This window comes from Xenopus tropicalis, chromosome 3 (genome assembly GCF_000004195.4).
Source record: "Xenopus tropicalis strain Nigerian chromosome 3, UCB_Xtro_10.0, whole genome shotgun sequence".
In the NCBI taxonomy this organism is placed as follows: domain Eukaryota; kingdom Metazoa; phylum Chordata; class Amphibia; order Anura; family Pipidae; genus Xenopus; species Xenopus tropicalis.
Window position 1 is genome coordinate 89,265,645 of NC_030679.2, and position 19,855 is coordinate 89,285,499.

General features: G+C 38.6%; 1 protein-coding gene across 9 annotated transcripts in view; it reads right to left on the bottom strand.

Annotated features, from left to right (window-relative positions):
* sbf1 (SET binding factor 1) overlaps positions 1 to 19,855 on the bottom strand; it is a 77,701-nt gene that overhangs the window by 14,061 nt on the left and 43,785 nt on the right. For 5 of the 9 annotated variants that reach the window (XM_012958467.3, XM_012958469.3, XM_012958466.3 and 2 more), the window contains 15 exon segments: positions 19,488 to 19,692; positions 19,229 to 19,341; positions 18,201 to 18,350; positions 17,273 to 17,341; positions 16,871 to 17,026; positions 14,803 to 15,059; positions 14,451 to 14,623; positions 10,964 to 11,037; positions 10,226 to 10,421; positions 9,279 to 9,406; positions 6,598 to 6,773; positions 3,837 to 3,976; positions 2,768 to 2,972; positions 1,830 to 2,026; positions 782 to 913 (listed from right to left, as the gene is read on the bottom strand). In XM_012958467.3, coding sequence (XP_012813921.1) covers positions 782 to 913; positions 1,830 to 2,026; positions 2,768 to 2,972; positions 3,837 to 3,976; positions 6,598 to 6,773; positions 9,279 to 9,406; positions 10,226 to 10,421; positions 10,964 to 11,037; positions 14,451 to 14,623; positions 14,803 to 15,059; positions 16,871 to 17,026; positions 17,273 to 17,341; positions 18,201 to 18,350; positions 19,229 to 19,341; positions 19,488 to 19,692 — 2,371 coding nt within the window. 9 annotated transcript variants of the gene reach the window in all.

Sequence of the window (19,855 nt, forward strand, 5' to 3'; positions counted from 1 at the left end):
AAGGGTAAATAAGGTGAAGGATTGATGGATGCAAGGAAGTTATGAAAATGCCACAGGTATGAGGGCGTATCATGCAGGACTTAGTGTGGGTGAACCAGAAAGGAGCTTTTGTACAAAGATTCAGTTTTCAGTGGTGGAAGAAATGGGGCAACATTGTGTGCAGGTGGAACCCTGGGAACCTGAGATTTATATGTAGGCAAAGAACAAAATAAGGGAGATCTAAAATATTAAACACTTTGCCTTTAGTACAAGGCAGGTTCTGAGCTGTATATAGTATGATAATGTATTAAACTTAGAAAAAACTATACAAGGTATTTGAAGGATGTGGAACACTGTTTTCAAAATTTTGTCCACTTCACTTAGTTCTGTAAGCATTACCTTGCTATATGAAAACACCGCACAGTATTCTGCTCGACCCCATCATTGATTCATTCATCTTAACAAGGAAATATTGTAGGGATCACAATATTCCAATGTTTGTTGCCCTTTCACTAAACAAGACTTTAAACAATGCTTTTATTATTTCATACTAAACAGCACAAGGACTGCTGGCTGATCCCTTTTATCCCCTTGTTTCCCTGAAGATGGACTCCTCCATAAAATCTTTACTAAATATTAATTTATATTTATGCACAAACTATATAAAAAGATATTAAATTCTGTTGATATCACAGTCCCCATCACCATTCCATGGAGATTCTTACCCGCTTACAATCCTGCTTTTACTTTCTTCATTATCACCTTTACCCTTGCCCTCCCATAATATGTTTGACCCCCTCACCATAAAGATGTGCAGAAGGAAATGCACTAAGTGTGTTACGTCCACTCATCTCTGCGAATCGCGGCATACAATTAACCACAGCTTGCAGATATTTTTCCTGCTCAAGAGAAGTGGAATCAGTCTGAGACTGTCCTGTTTAAAAAAAAAACAAAAAAAAAAAAACAAATTCAGAAAAAAATCTACATACTCATGATTTAATAGGACTTAAATGATCAAAATATTAAAGTATTCAAGCAGCATTAAGGCATCAAAAAAGCATCCTCTACACACTGTGGATTTTTTGAACTAGAAGAATGGATACTGATATATTTTGGGTTTTGGAAACAGAACTGCATTTTCTGCTCAAGTCTCACAATTGCAATACCAAAAATCTTTCACTTCTATGGAGTGCATACACACTTGCACTAACTGGAAATGGTTGTTATAGTCCCTTCTTGCCTGGATTAAACAGTTTTTCAAATTGAACATATTCCAAATATATAAATAAAAAAGTATACAGCAGACCTAGGCAACTCCCAGATGTTTTATTTGCCATGTTTATAGCACCTAAAACAATGAGTATTAAAATGGCTGATCACCCCTGCTGCCTCCTATTATGTTCACAGGCAATTGCACAAAAGTATTAGCACTGGTGCTTTTTGATGATTCTTGTTTAAAAACCACACAAGTGCAGCTAGTGCTGTCAATTCCACGCAATTCCCATAGAAAAATTGTTAGGGCACAATTAGTACCATTGGCCTTATAGCTAAAGAACACAACAAAAGGCTTGTCAGGTTTCAACATCCAGTCTACCTTTTGTAAGGGTTATCAATGGGCTGCAAGATGAAGGCCCAAGCAAATCAGTGCCTAATTCTAAAGCTGATCATTTTTTTTTTTTTTACATCAACAATATTATATTTTAATCTGTAAAGTTAAAGTGTGGAGAAAGACTAACAAAGGTCAAGACTGACTGCATTTTACAAAAAACTTTCTTTCTAGGTAGCTATATATCAATCATGGCCCCATATCTAACCAGAGGCCAGTTTATGTTTGAGGAATATTTACTTACCAACGGCAGTAGTATTGGGAGATTTAAAAAGACCCACAACCCCTTTGCCATGAAGCCCTCCTGAGCGTAGCAGCACAGCTTTACTTCGGGGGCTCCTCCAGCACACAACAGGAAATCTATTCTGTCGGTAACAACGTGAAATCTTCTGCAGAGTATTGTCTTGGATGCTGTGTGGCACAATCAACAACCCTGGATAGCTTAGGGGAAAGCAGGGGATAATAAACAAAGATTAGCATTTATAACATAGCATTTATAATCCAGAATGTATAATTCTTAATAGGTTTTTTTTAAAAACTTTGTATTACACACCTGCAGGACCATCAAAAATCTCAGGGCCTTCTTTAGCCATATCTGTCAGGGAGCAAGAAATCTAAGGAGCCTCAGCTAAAATGGAATATTAAGTGTTGCTCCCCAGTGAAGTTGCTAATAGCAACCAATCAGCAACAGTTTTAATCAGTCAGATTTGTTGATTTGGGAAACTACTTTAGCACCTTTGCATAAACTTATATCATGCTTTTATAATACGCAACTGGGTACAGCTCTAAACAGCCTTCTGGTACGGTTTTGCAGGAGAATGATATCAAAGATGAATTTAGCCTGGGATGATAACTAATACCAGGGCAGACCTGGTATTAATAAAAAGGTGATTCTTTCAAATAAATAGAAAATCTAGACTCCCTCAAACCAGTTTACAAAACAAAGATTTACTCAGCAATGAATTTAAAATAAAATGCCTGTTGGCCATGGATTTTTATTTGTACAAATTTTGGTTTGGTGCAAACTTTAAACAACCCTTTAAATGCAAACACAAAGATTGCTGTGGAAGCACCTTTACTAACTATTTTTCTACACATAATCAGTTTGGACAGTCAAACAAGTACATGGGTTGGGTTTGAACTAGGTAAGTCTGCAGTATTGCTGAAAAGTTCATCTCTCACCTATTACACACTGCATACATTCGGTTTACAGTAGAGATTCTGAAGGGCTCATTCTTGCTGCGTTGCAAACTGTTGCTTAGAGTCCCTAGCCCCATACGTTGGTAATCACGGCAACATGCTCGTTCTGCCACATTTCCTATTGTTTGTTTCTCTGGAGCCTTTAAAGTTGAGGTGGTAAGTGTGTTCCTTTCCATCTCCTCTGATACTAAAGGACAAATTAGAAAATAAAGAATAAAATCACACCCTCACTAGATGAGAGAACTTACAGTAAAGTGATTTTAAACCTTGACAAAGGTAAGGAAACATTAATTTATGATTTTCAACTGTAAAAAGGTTCCTAAACCATGCAGCTAAACTAACCCTTTGAAGACCCAAAGAAGTGGAACTGGGTTAGGAGTGAGAAGGGTTAAGATTTGAGATAAAAACATGTATTCAACCCTTCCTTACCTTATATAAAAGGCTAAATATCTATATGAAACTGTCATCATCAAATCTCAGTCCTATAGGGCCTTTTCTAAAGCTAGCTAGAATACTGACAACAAATAAGCATATTTTTTTTTAGAAAGTTTTGAGTGAACTTTTTATTGCACAGCATACACATAAATGCTGCAGAGACCAAGACTTAAATTGATACAGTTATATGGTTATTTGATGTAAGCACTCATACCTATTTCAACAGTGTTGGAAAAATACAGTAATATAATGCCACCTATGTAGCCCTATATACAGTGCTGGCCATGTGCTGGCTGTGCAGATAGGGAGGTATTTACATGCCATAATCAAAAAGTCATTTTAGGTTTACTTTATGGCAGAAACTTTATATTAAGAAAAGTACAAATTAAAGCTTCCGCGTTCACTTACCTAAAGACAAATACACAATAATTAATATTACTGTGCACACTATACTCTGTGTTCACATGATTAGGAACCTTGTCAGTCTGCTGTGTATATTCACCATGTGAATGCTGCCAAATTTCTTGCACAAGAGCAGCTTGTATTTTATCTCTATCTTCTAAATAATAAATGTTTATTTCAGGCACTCAGCATTTATACCTATATAAAAACTTACAGGAAATGTCATCACTTTGTTGCTCCAGTGAATTCTGACTTCCACGATGATCCCAGGACGGTGGACTATATTTCCTGCGTGTCACGTATTGTCGCCCAATGGTTTTCTTTGCATTCTTAACTAGGTTCTTAGATAGGGTTCTGAACAAAGACATGAACCACAAAACAGGCAATGTGAAGAACTCCCTTAGTTAACAAATGTAGAACTCTAACAGCTTTAGAATAAATATTTGATGTACAAATTGATGACCTACACCCAAAACCATGCGAAATATTAGAGAAAGACAGCACCATTTATTCATATGTTGCAGACAGCAAGTTTTAAGTTGCAGAATAATTAATGAGAGCCACAAAAAGAAACGGGAAAATTTATTAAACTTCACAGTTTAAAACAGAGTAGAAATATGTTGCCCATTATAGGAAGCTGTCATCATTAACAGAGACTTGCTGCCTTCTGGTGTAAAGTACAGAGGTTTGTTGTGAGGTTTTACGTGTGCATTTACTTGCACTGAGCAAATATTAGAGAAAGAGAAGTGAGCACCCAAGCGCTGATTCGCCCACACTAGCCCAAAATTAGGCCATAATGGTCTTACGTGTCTTTGTAGAAGCGGCCAAGAGAAAAACTCATAGCCACGTGGCTCTGGAATACATCAGTGACATGGAGTGGGCTACAGAAAAAGACATGGGGTCACTGCAATAGAGAGGGCTTAAGAGGCACACTAACCTAAAAGACAGCGTTTGAGTATGCTCTCCTCAACTGATCATCCCACTAGCTGAATGGATGAAGAGTAGTACAAGGTCCATACACTGTATTGCTGCATTTCTATTGTTCCAATCATTTGGTCAAACATTCCAACAAAAATGAAAAGGAGTTACAGCTCTTCACTTCATTTGCTGGTGCCCCAAGCACTGGCTGCCAATGCTTCTGCATTTTTAAACCTGGCCTATTCCCAAAATAGCACATGGATTTCAGTTGTTACCAGCAGGCTGCTATAAATATATAGCTTAAGATATAGTGAGCAATGTGTGGCTTAATTTTTGGATAACGGATTTCCAGATAATGGATCCCCATACCTGTATAACTAAACCCTAAAAAAATGTAAATACTGTACATGTAAAGGATCCGTTATCCTTGCAAGTAGCAGAAAGACCTGAGGTGGAGCTGATTGAGGTACAAAATTGACATGAAACCAAGTGCAGGGAGAAAGGTATGGAGATCCAAATTATGAAACAACGCCATATCTGTAAGCCCTAGGTCTTGAGCATTCTGGATAATGGGTCCCATACCTGTATTTTACTGTAACAGCCCAGAAGTTTAGCAGCCCAATGACAATTAAAATGCCATTAAAGCAATCCACAGCAGCTCCCCATTCTGTGTCTTTATGCCATCTTTTGTTTGTCAGAGGAATTAATAATCCTGATGCATGATGAATGGGCATGTCACATGAGCAGCATGCCATTACCAAGGCAGAAAAAAACTAAGAATAAAAAACTAAGGATACAGCAGGCATGGCAGGACTAGGACTTATTCCTCTGTGCATGCTATCCCCAGGGCAGGGTGTTTAGGCTACTAAAACTCAATTTCATTGATATCTCATAATGCTAATACTAATGAATTAGAAGTGATGTACGTTGCTCACAGACACAGAGGAAAAAATCGAACAATTCAGTTTAGTTAGTTGAAAAAAAAAAAAAAAAAAAAAAAACATGCTGCTGCTGACTTCTTTTCTTTTTCAATAAAATAATGCAGGTATAGGATCTGTATCCAGAATGCACAGACCAAGGGTATTCCAGATAAGGGGTCTTTCCGTAATTTGGATCTTCATACCTTAAGTCTACTAAAAAATCTATAAAACGTTAATTAAACCCAATATGATTATTTTGCATCCAGTAATGATTAATTATATCTTAGTTGGGATCAAGTACAAAGCACGGTTTATTTTTACAGAGCAAAAGGAAATCAATTTTAAAAATTCAAATTATTTGGTTAAAATGGAGTTTATGGGAGACAGGCTTTCCGTAATTCTGAGCTTTCTGGATATTGTGTTTCCGGATAACAGATCCCATACCTGTACAATCTACAAAAATAAAAAATAAAAAAATAGTTGGCACTCCTGCCTTCAGTCTTCTGCGATCTTTACTGCTACAACTATGACCTTCTGTTTTTGCCCACTTTTCTGGTTGTTTTATTATTGAAAAAGCAAAAATAGAAACTTGGTCAATGAAATGAAGAAATCATTCTACAATTCTTTAAAAGTTTGGCCACTAAAGAGCACCGTTTCCTTTGAATCTACAAAATAAGTTTTATTATAGCTCATCAGAGCAACCATTTTACCAGATACTAATCATAAATGGAAAAGTGTGCTTATAAAATGGGTACATATTCCCTTTTAGGGAATTTAAGGAATTTTATGGAGCGATTTATAAATGTATTGCTTGCTTAATTGCCAGCAGCTTTAGCATAACCCTACATATAATGCCTGATACATGGATCTCTATATACTAAATGTCAATTAGTTCAAATTAATTAGGTAGCATTTCTGTGAACTCTTTCATGTGTGGGTTGAAGCTTCTTGTATCTCAAGGTGATACAAATATGTGCAATTGATCATACCCCTACAGGCTACATTAACCAAGTATCACTAAGAAAGCATGGTATTTAATTAAAGGTCAGAAGTCAGTATTTAGAAATATCTCTTATATTAGATTTGGAAAAGCAGTACTTCAGTTACTGTCTGGTAGAAAGGTGTGGTGGTACTTACTTGAGGGAAGGGTTCTTGTCCTTAGCTCTAGTCTGTGTACTGTGCTGAACTGTGAGACCAGCAGTTAATGGAAAGGTCCCCAGGACATCCTGGGGGAACCGTAATTTATGCAGGTTCTTTCGAAAAAGTTCAGATGCCTCTGATGGAACGTCTTCATCAAAAGCCACTTTCAGGAGCTAAAACCACAGGAAAGATGCTAGTAATAACCATAAGCACTCAGAACACACATAAACTTAATCAGACTGTTTTCAGTTTTGTCCTACAACAGGATCTGATATTTGCACTTCCAGACTAGTTCTTGCAGTTATTAGTGTACCAGATTTTTTTGCAATGACTGGTCAACTCTGATTCAATCTTGATGGATTTTGTAGAACACAAAGATTATGTGGGAGACCACAGATTCAAAGAAACTATCACTCAGTTCAGGTGTATAGAACTGACTGCCTAGAAACATGTCTCTGCAGCTTTTGCATCTTAACAGAACATGGCAGGAGGTCCCTTTGACCAGTTTCCCACAGATATACCATTTTTGACTCACGCAAGCTTATCCTGCACAAACAAGATATGCTCATTTAATGAGGCTCCTACCCACAGGGTGGAGCAAATTGGGCTGATCTGATTCTTAGGTTTCTGGACTCCCGACCAGATCATATTGCGGGGCCTATGCAGAACCCACTGGGAGAGCACCACAAGGCAGATATAATCCCCTAACAAGGTGATCTAACCTGTACAATACATATTGGGAGGACAAATTAACAGGGCAGTAAGCTGCAAACATTGTCTAGAGGGGCCAAGCCAGCAGCTTATTTTTATTCAATGGCCTGCTTTAGTCTGTCACAACATGAGATTTTGTCAGTTTTTAACTTTATGCAGATAAACAAAAAGGATGTACATATTCCAACTGTTGACAGCTAGTATCTTCTATAACAAGGAACAACTTCACAAAAGCATACATGTCCAGTACTTCAGGTGACCCTTAATGGGACAGTATACACCGAAAACATAATTGCTAAAAATGAGTGCACAAATAGGGCTTGTGCTAAAAATGTATTCTGCCAATTGTTTAAAAAAAGAAAAAAAAAAAATCGATATTTTTTGCCATTCTAACACACTACTTTGAAAGCTGGGTTTTAGCACTGACCATCCTTTTCCTCCTACCTTTATAAACAAGGCAATTTGTTCAGTGCATCCCACATAGCTTTTGAACAAAGCCACTGCCTTTGAGCAGCTCATTATCAGAGAAAGTTTTAGGAGTTCTTCCTGTGCTCTGCTGGACCAGGATGTGCAACTGAGTGCAATAAAGTGGGCTTATGCTGAACGTATGTTTTTCCTATTGTTTTAATTAGGAGATGTCTATAGCTTTTATTATTTCTGGCACTAAACATGAATACAATAGGCAAAACAACGTTCAGCATAAGCCCACTTTATTGCATTCATGTTAAAAAGGTCTATTAAAGGTGATTTTGGATGTCCAACATAACATAAGATAGCACCACAAACACTGACATTTAATTTATCTGATCAGTAAAGAGAAAAATGCTGTCACATTTATCTTAGAAACAAATTACATTGATAGGAAATCCGGCCACCTGCCAGATAATTCCTATGGAAATCCTAAAAGGAGCAATGATGTGAACAATAACCCTATTACCATTAATACCTTGCCTAGGTTAAAGGAGAAGGGAAGGTAAAAATCACTGGGAGGGGTAACATATATTAGGCACCTCACAGTGATTTTATTGCTTACCTTTTACCCCACACCCACCCAGGGTAACTAAAAGTAAGCGTTTCCTCTTCCTTCTTCTGTCTCCCTGGGCCGACGCATACACAGTAGAGTAAAAAAGTGAAAGTGGCGCGAGGACAGGAGAAGGAAGATGAGACACTCACTCACAGTTGGTAAAAGGTAAGGGATTAAAGTCACGGGGGGTGCTTAACATTTTGGCACCCGTGATGTAGCCTTTCCTTCTACTTTAAAGGGTGCACTTTATTTATGGTGCACTTTATTTTTAAATTGCACTGTTTACATAGCAAATAATACACTCCACCATTTAAAGTTTTATTCTTGAATCAACAAATATATATTTTTAGCTGTACTACTTGTTTGTAGGCAGCCATCACAGTGGATTGTGCCTTATTCTAAGCTTTAGAAGGAGCCAGCGCTACACATTAGATCTGCTTTCAGATAACCTATTGTTTCTCCTACTCCAATATACCTGGAAGAGTCCCAAGCCAGACTGATATCTACCACTTAGCAATATAGATTTTAGGTAGTTGCTATCTTCCCATTGTTTTGCTGAACAGCTGCTGGGGGGGGAAAGGGAGGGGGGGGTGCTAACACTCCAACTTGCAGCGCAGCAGTAAGGAATGATTGAGGTTTATCAGAGCACACATCACATGGCTGTGGCACCCTGGGAAATGAAAAATATGGCTAGCTCCATGTGAAATTTCAAAATTAAATATAAAAAAAAGTCTGTTGGCTCTTTTGAAAAACAGATTTCAATGCAGGATTCTGCTGGAGAAGCTCTATCAACTGATGTGTTTTGATAGTAATACTTTAATGGTAATTAAGGTAAGTAATTTGCAAGCACCATATGGCATCAATTGGCTGAAACTTGCAATTCTCATTAAGCCTGTTATGAAAAAATGTATATGTCTCGCCCTCTTCAAGATTGAATACTCACCTGGAAGGTACAGGAGCGTAGTTGCAGAGCTTCCTGCAAATACTGATCTAGCTGCACTGTGACATTGATCTTCTTTTCCTTAGTTAATGAAGCAATTGGGAAAGATCGGACCACAGACTGCTCAGCAACTGTAGAGATACAAATCACATGCAGTCTGTATTTCTTGGAAAACATACATTATAGATGTCTGAACCATCAAGCAAACTGTTATGTATAAGACTTATGTCACATTGCGTTTCTTCAGTGCCATAAAAATGTAGATCCATCCTGCAAACCAAGTGATACAAATGAGATCCATTAATTGTTCTGCACTGTGAGGGGAATCTTGGCCAGAAAATGCTAGCAAAAATGTTTTCTGGACAAAATCAACCCTGCATGGGAAGTGACATGGGGATCTCATTTATTCCTGTCACTTTGTGCACAGGGTAGATAGGCACCTATGTGAACACTAGTGTTGTTACATGTGGTTTTTAAACAAAGTATGCAAGATTATTCTAAATTACACAGTAGAATCCATATTTGCACAGTGCTAATTCACTTTATATATTAGAAATGCTAGGACTGCTTTAACAGACACTATTAATAGAGCTTTACAATTTGTGCATGTTACTTTAAATTTTACTGTACATTTGTACATAAAATGATGTAATAATTATGTATTATTACATGGAAAGTTGGTAGATTATGTGGGGATACATGCCGGTATAGCTGCAAAAGTGACTTTAATATGTTTTTAATAAAGATTTAATTGGATTTTAATTAAGAACATGTTATGTTTGATGCATTTAACCCACATTCAGATGTTCAGTTTCAATTTATGCGATGTCTACCATCTAACGGAGTACTAGAAGTTTAACTGCTTATGTGGGGCTTAACAAATAATACCATTGGGCAAATGTAATGAAATCATCCAAGGTTACATAGGTCTTTTTAGCTTGGTTTCTTACCTAAAGAATCTACAGGTGTGCCCTTAAAGATGCAGCGGTAGGATGTAAGAAAGAGGGCACCTTCAGCAGGAAGCAGAGGTGGACCACCTAGGCTTACACCTGAAGCCTCTTCTCTTCCATCCGGCAGCAGGTAGACTCGAAGTCCATCCATCACCATTTCCTCTCCGGCTAACAGGGTGGGGAGCAGGAGCTTTGGCTGTAGTAAGAACAGTTAAAGGCAAAAGAAAAATGGGAAACAGAGACAGAATGCAACAAGGATTAGCCCAACATGTAATTGAGACATCTACAGTAAAAGAAAAAAGATTGTGGATGCCCTCAGAATAATCCAGGTAAGGGGGTTTACGGTTTTAATTATCATTATATAGTTAAAGCTGTTTTTTTTTTTTATACATCACTTTAATATATGGGGAAAAGACTACATATTGACTTTAAAACAATCTAAAATCTGCAAATTTAAGATGTAACAATTAGTACAATTAATTACTTATCTAAGAGTGGGCATTTTAAGAAAAATAATCAAGGGTAATAGCACATGAGGAGATTTGTCACCTGTGGTAGCAGAGAATTAAGTACGGGCAACAAATCTCCCTAAAATGCTTTCCACTGACAATAAAGTGAATTGCTGGTGGAAAGGAACACTCGGTGCTTTGTTTTATGAAGTTGCATCCTGAACAGGAAATCAGCAGACACAGGGAAAAGCAAAATAAAGGGGCTGACTATTATATGCTGGATTCATACCTTTTGAATAGGAGGCAGTCTTTTGCTTTCCCGATGCACTGCATCCAGAGTCTCTATATGCATTTGAACAATATCTACAGAGAGACACAGAGTATGAGATGCCAATCAGAACAACTGATTCCAGTGATGACATATAAAAAGGGCAACCATTTGGGAGTTTAAACCTGTGAAAATGTACAATGAAGTAGTAGAACTGAATCAAGGGAGTGTACGACTGGCCACACCAGCGATAACTCAGGTAGCTGGTCAGCATGAATATATTGTTTAAATGGAAGGGCATTTTTAGTAGTTTAATGCATAGGATTTCTGTCATGGAAAAACTTATTTTTTTCAAACCACATCAGTTAACAGAGCTTCTCTAGCAGAATCCTGCATTGAAATCAGTTTTTCAAAAACACAAATAGATTTTTTTATATTTCATGTTAAAATTTCACATGGCGCTAGCCATATTCTTCATTTCCCAGGGTGCCACAGCCATGTGACCTGTGCTCTGAGGCAATTCTCGGTATTGTCTATGGCAGGGTATTTGCTGGCATTTAGTAGCCGTGACAAATAGCTGCTACTAAGTAGTCCCTTGTGTCTTTGCCCTAAAGGCTGCAGCATCCCCTTAATCACTTGGGATTCCTTCCCTTTCTCCGCTTATCAGCTTGGCTCCCTCCCTTTTGAATTTACTTTGGCTGTTGGCTACTGGGCAGTTCACTTCTAAGCTATGTCAGTGAATCTTCTCGGCTCATATAACTAAACACACCCCACTTCAGTTTAGACACCAACAAGGAGATGGCATAGAAATTCTGCTCTAGCTGTCTGCTCCTATTTTTTCTCCTAACCCCCCTCCTAAACTCATCTTAACCATTAGGGCTGTGACAGACGGGGAGATTAGTCGCCGCGCAACAAAATTAGGCGGCTCTGAAATCGCCAAATCACCAAAGTTTCCTGTCAAGGCAACTTCTGCAAATTGCGGCACCGCGTATGGCATATCGGGAAGATTAGTCGCCGGTGACTAATCTCCCCATCTGTCACAGCCCTTACAGTGCTCAATTCAAGCAGGACTTTTTATCAAAGTTCTAAATATGTAAGCCTGCATTCTTGATTGTATGAACTTTACACTGAATGAGAGTGTTTGCTCACATGCACTGTGTGCAGATGTAAATGTCACTGATCATGTCAAAGAGAAAATGGCAGCTGAGTGAAAGCTGCTATTTGTTTCAGGAAAAACGTGACATTGCTACTGAATGGAGGGGATATATGCATTACAAATGATGTTTGGGTGAGAGAGATGTGCCCAACTTATACACACAGAAAAATTTAGGGTTGAAATGTCCTTTTACACATACTGATAACAGGAATGTAGGATCTCATCTTTGTACAAATTTTTTGTTCACACCCTTATTGCATTCACCTTAAAAGGACAAGGAAAGGCTAAGTCACTTGGGGGTGCCAAAATGTTAGGCACCCCCAAGTGACTTTAATCGCTTACCTTTTCCCCGGGCTGGTGCGCTTCCTCCTTCGTTTAGCTGCGACTATACGATAGGCGCATGCGCAGTAGAGTGAAAAGCCGACTTCACTCTACTGCGCATGCGCGCGCATGGAAGCAGGAAGCGCTGCAGCTACCCCGGGCTGGTGCTGTTCTCTTCGAACAGGGGCACGAGCCCGGGGTAAAAGGTAGGCGATTTAAGTCACTTGGGGGTGCCTAACATTTTGGCACCCCCAAGTGACTTTGCCTTTCCATGTCCTTTAATGGTTTAAAAATAAATAAATAAATAAAAAAAACACTAAAAGCCAGAAATGTGAAACTAGCCTAAATTTTGTTTAACACAAATTTTCAAGAATTCTATTTGGCAAAATATACATTCTGTACAAAACATGTAACAGATATCTCAAGGGAGACAGTTGGTGCAAATACTACATGAAAACACATTTTAGTGAGACCCTGCCTTGGATGGGGCATGAAGAAAGTAAACAGAGTATCTGCTTTTAAATTAATACCCCAAACTCAATGCTATAACCTGTCACAAGTATGTAGAACATACAAATCCATGCAGATGAATGCTTAACTTAATAGATTGTATAAAAGCACATCTAAGCTAGCAGGGGAGAGGGCAGGACCAAGATATGGCCCCAAAATGGATCTTAAAAAATGATATACATGAGAGATATGTGGCAATCATGTAACACAAGGTTTGTTCCTTTTGACAATAACAAATTATACCACTTCTCCATATTACTGAAGGAGGGGGTGGTCACTATTCCTCCCACATGCTTCGAAGAAAAACAAAGGCCCTTAAAAGCATATAAGAGTAAAGGTGTAAAGCCTTAGAGAAAATTTTCAGACTTTCATTGAATGTTTTTATATGGTTAAGCCTTATGCAACCCAAAAAGTATCGCAGGAGATATTAACACACTTTTTTTTAGATGTAGGAAATTGATACTGCTTTGCTATTTGGAATACACAGTATCTAGAATTGCTATCATAAAGCAAGATGTTGCACTTGTATGCCAGAAAGGAAATAAAGTCATATGAGCACCAGTTAATTTACCATGCATACAAGCAGACAGCAGCATAATAAAACATACAGTTAGTACTAGTGGTTGTATTTATAGTTTATGTATGTTTGTGTATAGATTGGTAGGTGTGTGGGTTAGGTGTGCTGGGTTTACTTGGATGGGTTGAACTTGATGGACACTGGTCAACTGGACACTTTTTTCAACCCTATGTAACTATGTAACTATGTAACTATACGCATAATAACTTAATAATAATTTTTTTACCTAATAAAAGAAAAAAAACTCTAAGCAACTTTGCAATATACATTCATTACATATTTCTAATGGTTTTTTTAGTTATTTGTATATATAACTACTATTAAAAGCAGTGTCTGCCTGTCCTTTTCTATTCTCTGCCCTAGTGGCTCTGACTGTTGAAACAATGTAAAAAACGCCAGCAGATTTTACAGTCCTGACTTGCTGGAAGAGCCTGGCACTTGCAACATTATTTAAAAAGTAACAACCAGGAGTTCAGCAAATGCTACTTTCTATAGCAATTACATTTACATATAAGTTTCAAAGCACAAATATTTTTTTAATAAATGGAAAGGTTTCAGGCAAAATTAAAGAGGTTCAAGAATTCCATGAAGCTAAGTGTGTTAATTTGCAATGTGCCTAACTGCTGTTATTTCATAAATCCACTTTTCCAGTTTCCATCAAGCTGCATGCTATGTCAGGGGTTACTAAAAACATTGTTACAAGCCCCTGTGTAGTTTGTTATAGTATTTCCATTTAACACAATGAATGCTTAAAAAAAAAAAAAAAAAAAAGTTGAGGGGTCAATGATGACTCCTGGGGCCACAAGAGCTATTTGTGCACACCCAAAATAATGGTTGACTGCTGCCTTTTTTTTTTTTTTTTTTTTTTTGCACTTTGCATGCTGTAATTGGGTTTGCAAATAAGCTCTTTTTTCCATAACTGCTTCAAAGACACAATTGTTTACCTGGGATCATAGTGTGCAGGTTCTTAAGATGCTCTGATGTTACTCCGCTTTCTGTGCATACTTTATCAACAAAGCGTGTGACGAATCGAACAACATAATGAGCCACGTCAGAACTCTCAGAATCTTCAAATCCACTTTCTGTATCTGCGCTTTCAGCCATGCTACCAGCCATACTGAGCAAAAGGTAAGAAGAGACAGGTAAACGTAATTTTTACTGCTACATTTCAAAAAGTATGGTAGTTATAATTAGACTGACTGTCTAACTGTCTATTACACTATTACTAAGAGCTACTACGACATCAAATACTGTGATAAACTGTTACTGTGAAGAACATAGATGCAACACACTCACCTATTGGTGATAAAACTATTAGTTACACTTTCTGTGTCCCCCAAACCAGCTCCTCCCCGCAGCATACGGTTCTTCGAGGTATCAAGAGGTAAGAGCAAGTAGCTCATACGGTTCGCATAGTGGATTGCTTGGCTAAATACAGTACTTTCTTCCTTCTGAATAAGCTCCAGCTGCTTTTCCCTGGGAAGAGTAGGCCACAGACGACACTGATCTGCCGCAAGTTCAAGTGCAGATCGCTCTTCTTCCTCAAACTCATCCTGTCAATAGAATAGAATTCATAATCAAAAACAGAATAATTTCCAGCAAACACATACTTTTTACGTAATATAGAAAGTAAAAACAAGTGTAGGGGTCTCTATATTCTTTTAAAAAAAAAAACAACAGAATCTGTGTAAACCTGTAGGATTTATTACAGGAGAAAAATGAATATGACTAGAAAGGCCATATTTTATATAATAAACTGACTGCACTAGCCAAAAGTTTCAGCATCTTTATAGCTATAATGATATAGTTTTACAGTTTTCACAGGAGCTCCCCATCTTGGATTCTGTTAGAATTGTCCGGGACAGTTCACATGCTCAGTGCGCTCTGAGCAGCTGTTGAGAAGCTAGGCTTAGGGGTTGTAGCAAATTATCAAGCAGACAATGAGACTGGCCTGTCATATAAACTGAAGCTACAGGGCTAATTATGAAATTCTGATGCTAATTGCACTGGTTTCAAAGCTGTGAATCTGAATGAATTACTAATCAGCCTTATACTGTGACCGTTATATTCTATAATCACAGTTTATTGTGCGTTAGTCCCTAAGCCCAGAAACTGACAGCAGCACAGAGCGTGTGAAGTAAATCAGAAGAAAAGATGGAGCTACTGGGGATATTTTTGTAGGTACTTATCTTTATTGCTAAAGGGCTGTGGTTGCCTTGAGCTGGTACTGAAGCCCAACACATGTACAACATTTCTAGCCTATTGCTTTATTTCTCTTTTAAAGGAGAAAGAAAGGAAAAGTCACTTGGGGGTGCCAAAACGTTAGGCACCCCCAAGTGGCTTTAATCGCCTACCTTTTACCCCGGGCTCGTGCCCCTGCTCGGAGAGAACAGCACCAGCCCGGGGTAGCAGCGATCGCTTCCTCATTCCTGGTTCCCTGCACGCGTGCCTAACATTTTGGCACCCCCAGGTGACTTTGCCTTTCCTTCTCCTTTAAAGCAGGAAAAACTTGTCTATGCCATAACCATAGGTAAGAATATAGCTGTAATGCAATCAAATGCCAGATATGTTGTTAATTAAGCTTTTCCATTTTTTCTGTTTAAAAAGGAAGGAGGGGGTAGGTGAGGGGAAACAACAGCAACTTTAAACTGTTTGATATGGCAATTAGGATGAACGTCTAAAGTACATACATTAGACTGGCATGAATGTGATCTAAGAACGCAGATTGCAGGGAATAGAGGCAAATTATAATACTATGAGTTTGTGCCAGCATGCGTTTATGTATAACAGATCTTGCCAGACTAATTTATTTGCCTTTTATGAGGAGGTGAGCACGAACCTCAATGCTAGAATGGCAGTGGATGTTATCTACTTGGACTTTGCTAAAGCATTTCACACAGTACCGCACAGCAAGGTAATAATAAAACGAGGAATATCGCCTGGAACATATTTGCACATGGACAGAGAACTGGCTGAAGGACAGTTTACAGAGAGTGGTCTTATACGGAACATTTTCTAATTGGACCAGTGCTGCTAGTGGAGTTCCTCAGAGGTCTTTCCTTGGTCCTTTGCTTTTTAACTTGTTTATTAAAGGAGAAGGAAAGTTACAATCACTGAGAGGTGCGAAAATGTTAGGCACCCCACAGTGATCAGTTACCCGATACCCCAGGCCGGTGCTCCTGTTAGCATGAAAACTGAACAGGCGGATTCAGTGCATCCCTTATTTTAGGGATTGCAATATTACATTTGGAGTACTCTTGCATTAAGCTTCATATAGATATATGACAAAATGTGAGTTAAAAACTAAATGGGTGTCCACTTTCTATAAATGCATGTATGTCTTATTTTATTTTGTATAGGTTACCATGTTGGTTGTGGTATCTTCTGGGGAGGAATAAAGGGCTCGTATATGGTTCTGGACATCCCCATAGAACATGGCTTCCCAGAACTGCATGTTGGTCCACACCACGTGTTCCTGTACACAGCTGTATGCAAACTGTGTGATACCAGAACTCAGTTTCTATTGGAATAAAAAAGAAACATATCAAGCACTGAGATCAGTATAGAAAAGATCTACAAGAAGAGAACTTTTGTGGGATGTAGAGGAACAGAGTTCAGCACCAACTGGTTGGCTTCAGGCTGAACATGGCTGAGTTAGAGACAGAACGGGGAGTAGTGGAAAAGAGGCTGAAGAATGAAAAGATATGTGGTTAAAGATGTACAGTGAAGAATCACAACAAAGATGTCCCTGTACATTCAAACTTACCCTGCAGAATGCTGTGACCAGAGGCAAGAGTGCAGCGGCTATAGCATGCTCATCCAAAGGGGTGCAATCCTGAAAGACAAAGAAGCAGTCAAAAACAGTATGGAGTAAGGTGGAAGAAAAGCAAATGAAAGGAAAACAAAATTGGAAGACAGATCAGGCACTCATTTAAGGCAGAGAAGATGAAAGCAACCAGGAGTTGGAGAAGTATAAATTAAAGGTAAAATTACTGCCCATTTTGAGATGAGATCATTTAGCTGGACTTTTTTTTAAAGAAAAAAAAGAGGGGGAGGTCCACAAACACATCTAAACTTTCAAAATATGTATATTTTTACAGACATTTATTATAGTCTCTGTGCCCACAGGGACCAGTTCACAACCCTCTTAGGCTCACATTGTAATGCAAACCCCTTCCTGTTCCCATCTTGTTCGACTGTGAAGTTATTCTGGGAACTTACTCTGCTGTCTGTAGCATGTGGTCCTCAGATTCTCTGGAAAGCAGAGTAACTACAAGTTCCAGAATCATAAGTGTGATGACGAATTGGTGACAGCAAGCAAACAGACTATGTGTGTGTGAGAAGTGGCACTGCTGCAAATTCTAAATGCAAAAGTGTTTGGAGTGCAGGACTTTTTTGGTTGAGATATATATATTATATTATAATCTGAGGACCTCATGCTACACACAGCAGAATAAGTTCCCAGAATAACTTCACTGTTTAGGTACCTTTTTTTTTTACTTTAAACTGATGTCAAAAGGGGGACTATATTTTCCATTTTAAGAGAGATGCTTGGCGTAGTATTATAGTTATAACTCATTAATAACTATCACAGTCATTTACTGTACATCTGGATATCTTCCTTATAATTTCTGACAGTGGAGATACTTCTTTTACTTTCAAACCGCCTACACCTAACCTAAAAACGCGCTCACCTGTAAACAGCAGTTCATCAGACGCACAACGAAGTCGAACTGTTGGTGATCCAACACAGCACGGTTTTGTTGCACATGAAGATTGAGCTCTTGTGTCAGACACAGCCTAGCTGCCCTACCCTTTAGAGCTCGGAGTACTGCTGGATGTAACTGTAGAAGAAGTTTTAGACATTTAATGATTATGACATAGATCTCTCACTCGCGGGTCAATATGCCTTACTATTAATACTGGCACTAATATTGAATGATTCGTTAAAAAACATTCAAAAATCAAGTACCATACAGGCGTTAAACAGAGCATGATATATGCAGCCCTGTAATGCAACATTTGCCGTTCTAAAGTTGGCAGGTTTAGGGCTCTGGCACACGAGGAGATTTTTAAAAGAGCGATTTGGCGACAAGACGAACGACAAGACGCCAATGCTAAACCAATGGAAATCGCCAGCATCAAAACATACGAGGCTACTTCAAGTCGCCTGCTGTTTCAAATCGAATACAGACCCTTTTCTGAGTGACTTGAGTAAACATGTGGGAGGGGTAACTGTTGAGTGGTACCATGGGTAGCAGATCGCCTGGAGCTCAACTCGCATGAGTTGTGTATTGTCGTGGCGACTTGTCGCCAAAGCGCCGAGGGGAAAAAACGCAGGCAACAAATCTCCTCGTGTGCCAGAGCCCTTAGCATTGTAGCAGCAATGCAACTGTAGCACAGAAATTACTTATCTAGTCAGACATAAAATGACAACTAAATATCTAGCAACTTGTGGATTTTACTGCAGTGTGTTTGGGCAATTAAAAAGGAACACAAAAGCACTGAGGCTCTTTCTGTATTCAATGTCCAAATGCACAGTTCAGCTAGTACCAAACTTTTAATTACGGCAATAATTAAAATATGTTGAATACATGTGTCCCTAGTAATGAGTCTTATTAGACAAAACACAGATATATATGCCAGGTTCTATGATTCTAAAAAGAAGTGCCTTAAAAAGCCACAAAAATCACTTGAAAGGTTCAGGTATTGTAACTCTTACCTTCTTGGCTTCTAACATCTTGTTCTCAAATATGTAGGAAATGCAGTTCCGTACAACTTCAAGCCGTCGGTTGCTGTTAGCTTGTGTTGCACCATTACGCTCAAAAATCGCAGCTATCATGCAACATAAAATGGAAAAGAGAGAAGTGTGAATGAAATACATGTTTCACATTAACAACATGCAAGTAAAAAAAAAAAAAAAAACCTCATAATTAAAGGCTACAGAAATACGTGAAAGTCCCCATAAGTACAAGTCATACCAATTGGTGGCCCAGGGGGTACCATGCACTTCTTCTCTACTCGGACTGTAGGAGGAGCATGCTGCATCTTGGCCGCAGCCTGGTCTAGGGTCCACTGGATACTGCTTTCATCAAGCATTGGAAAGGGTCTATGCTGTGGCCGCATGTAGCTACCTTCTGCTGGACGTTGCACTTTGTGCATACTGACAGCAGGATAAGGATTCTCCTGCAGAGAGTAAGAGACAAATAACTATAATGCATAGATTTTTTTACAAAAATACATAAGCTTCCTTTGTTTGGGTGTGCTGGAACAACTATGCACATCATCAATGGAACTTGCAGTGGTCTGTATAAAAGTTGGGAATGCTGGGATAGTAAAAGCAAAGCAG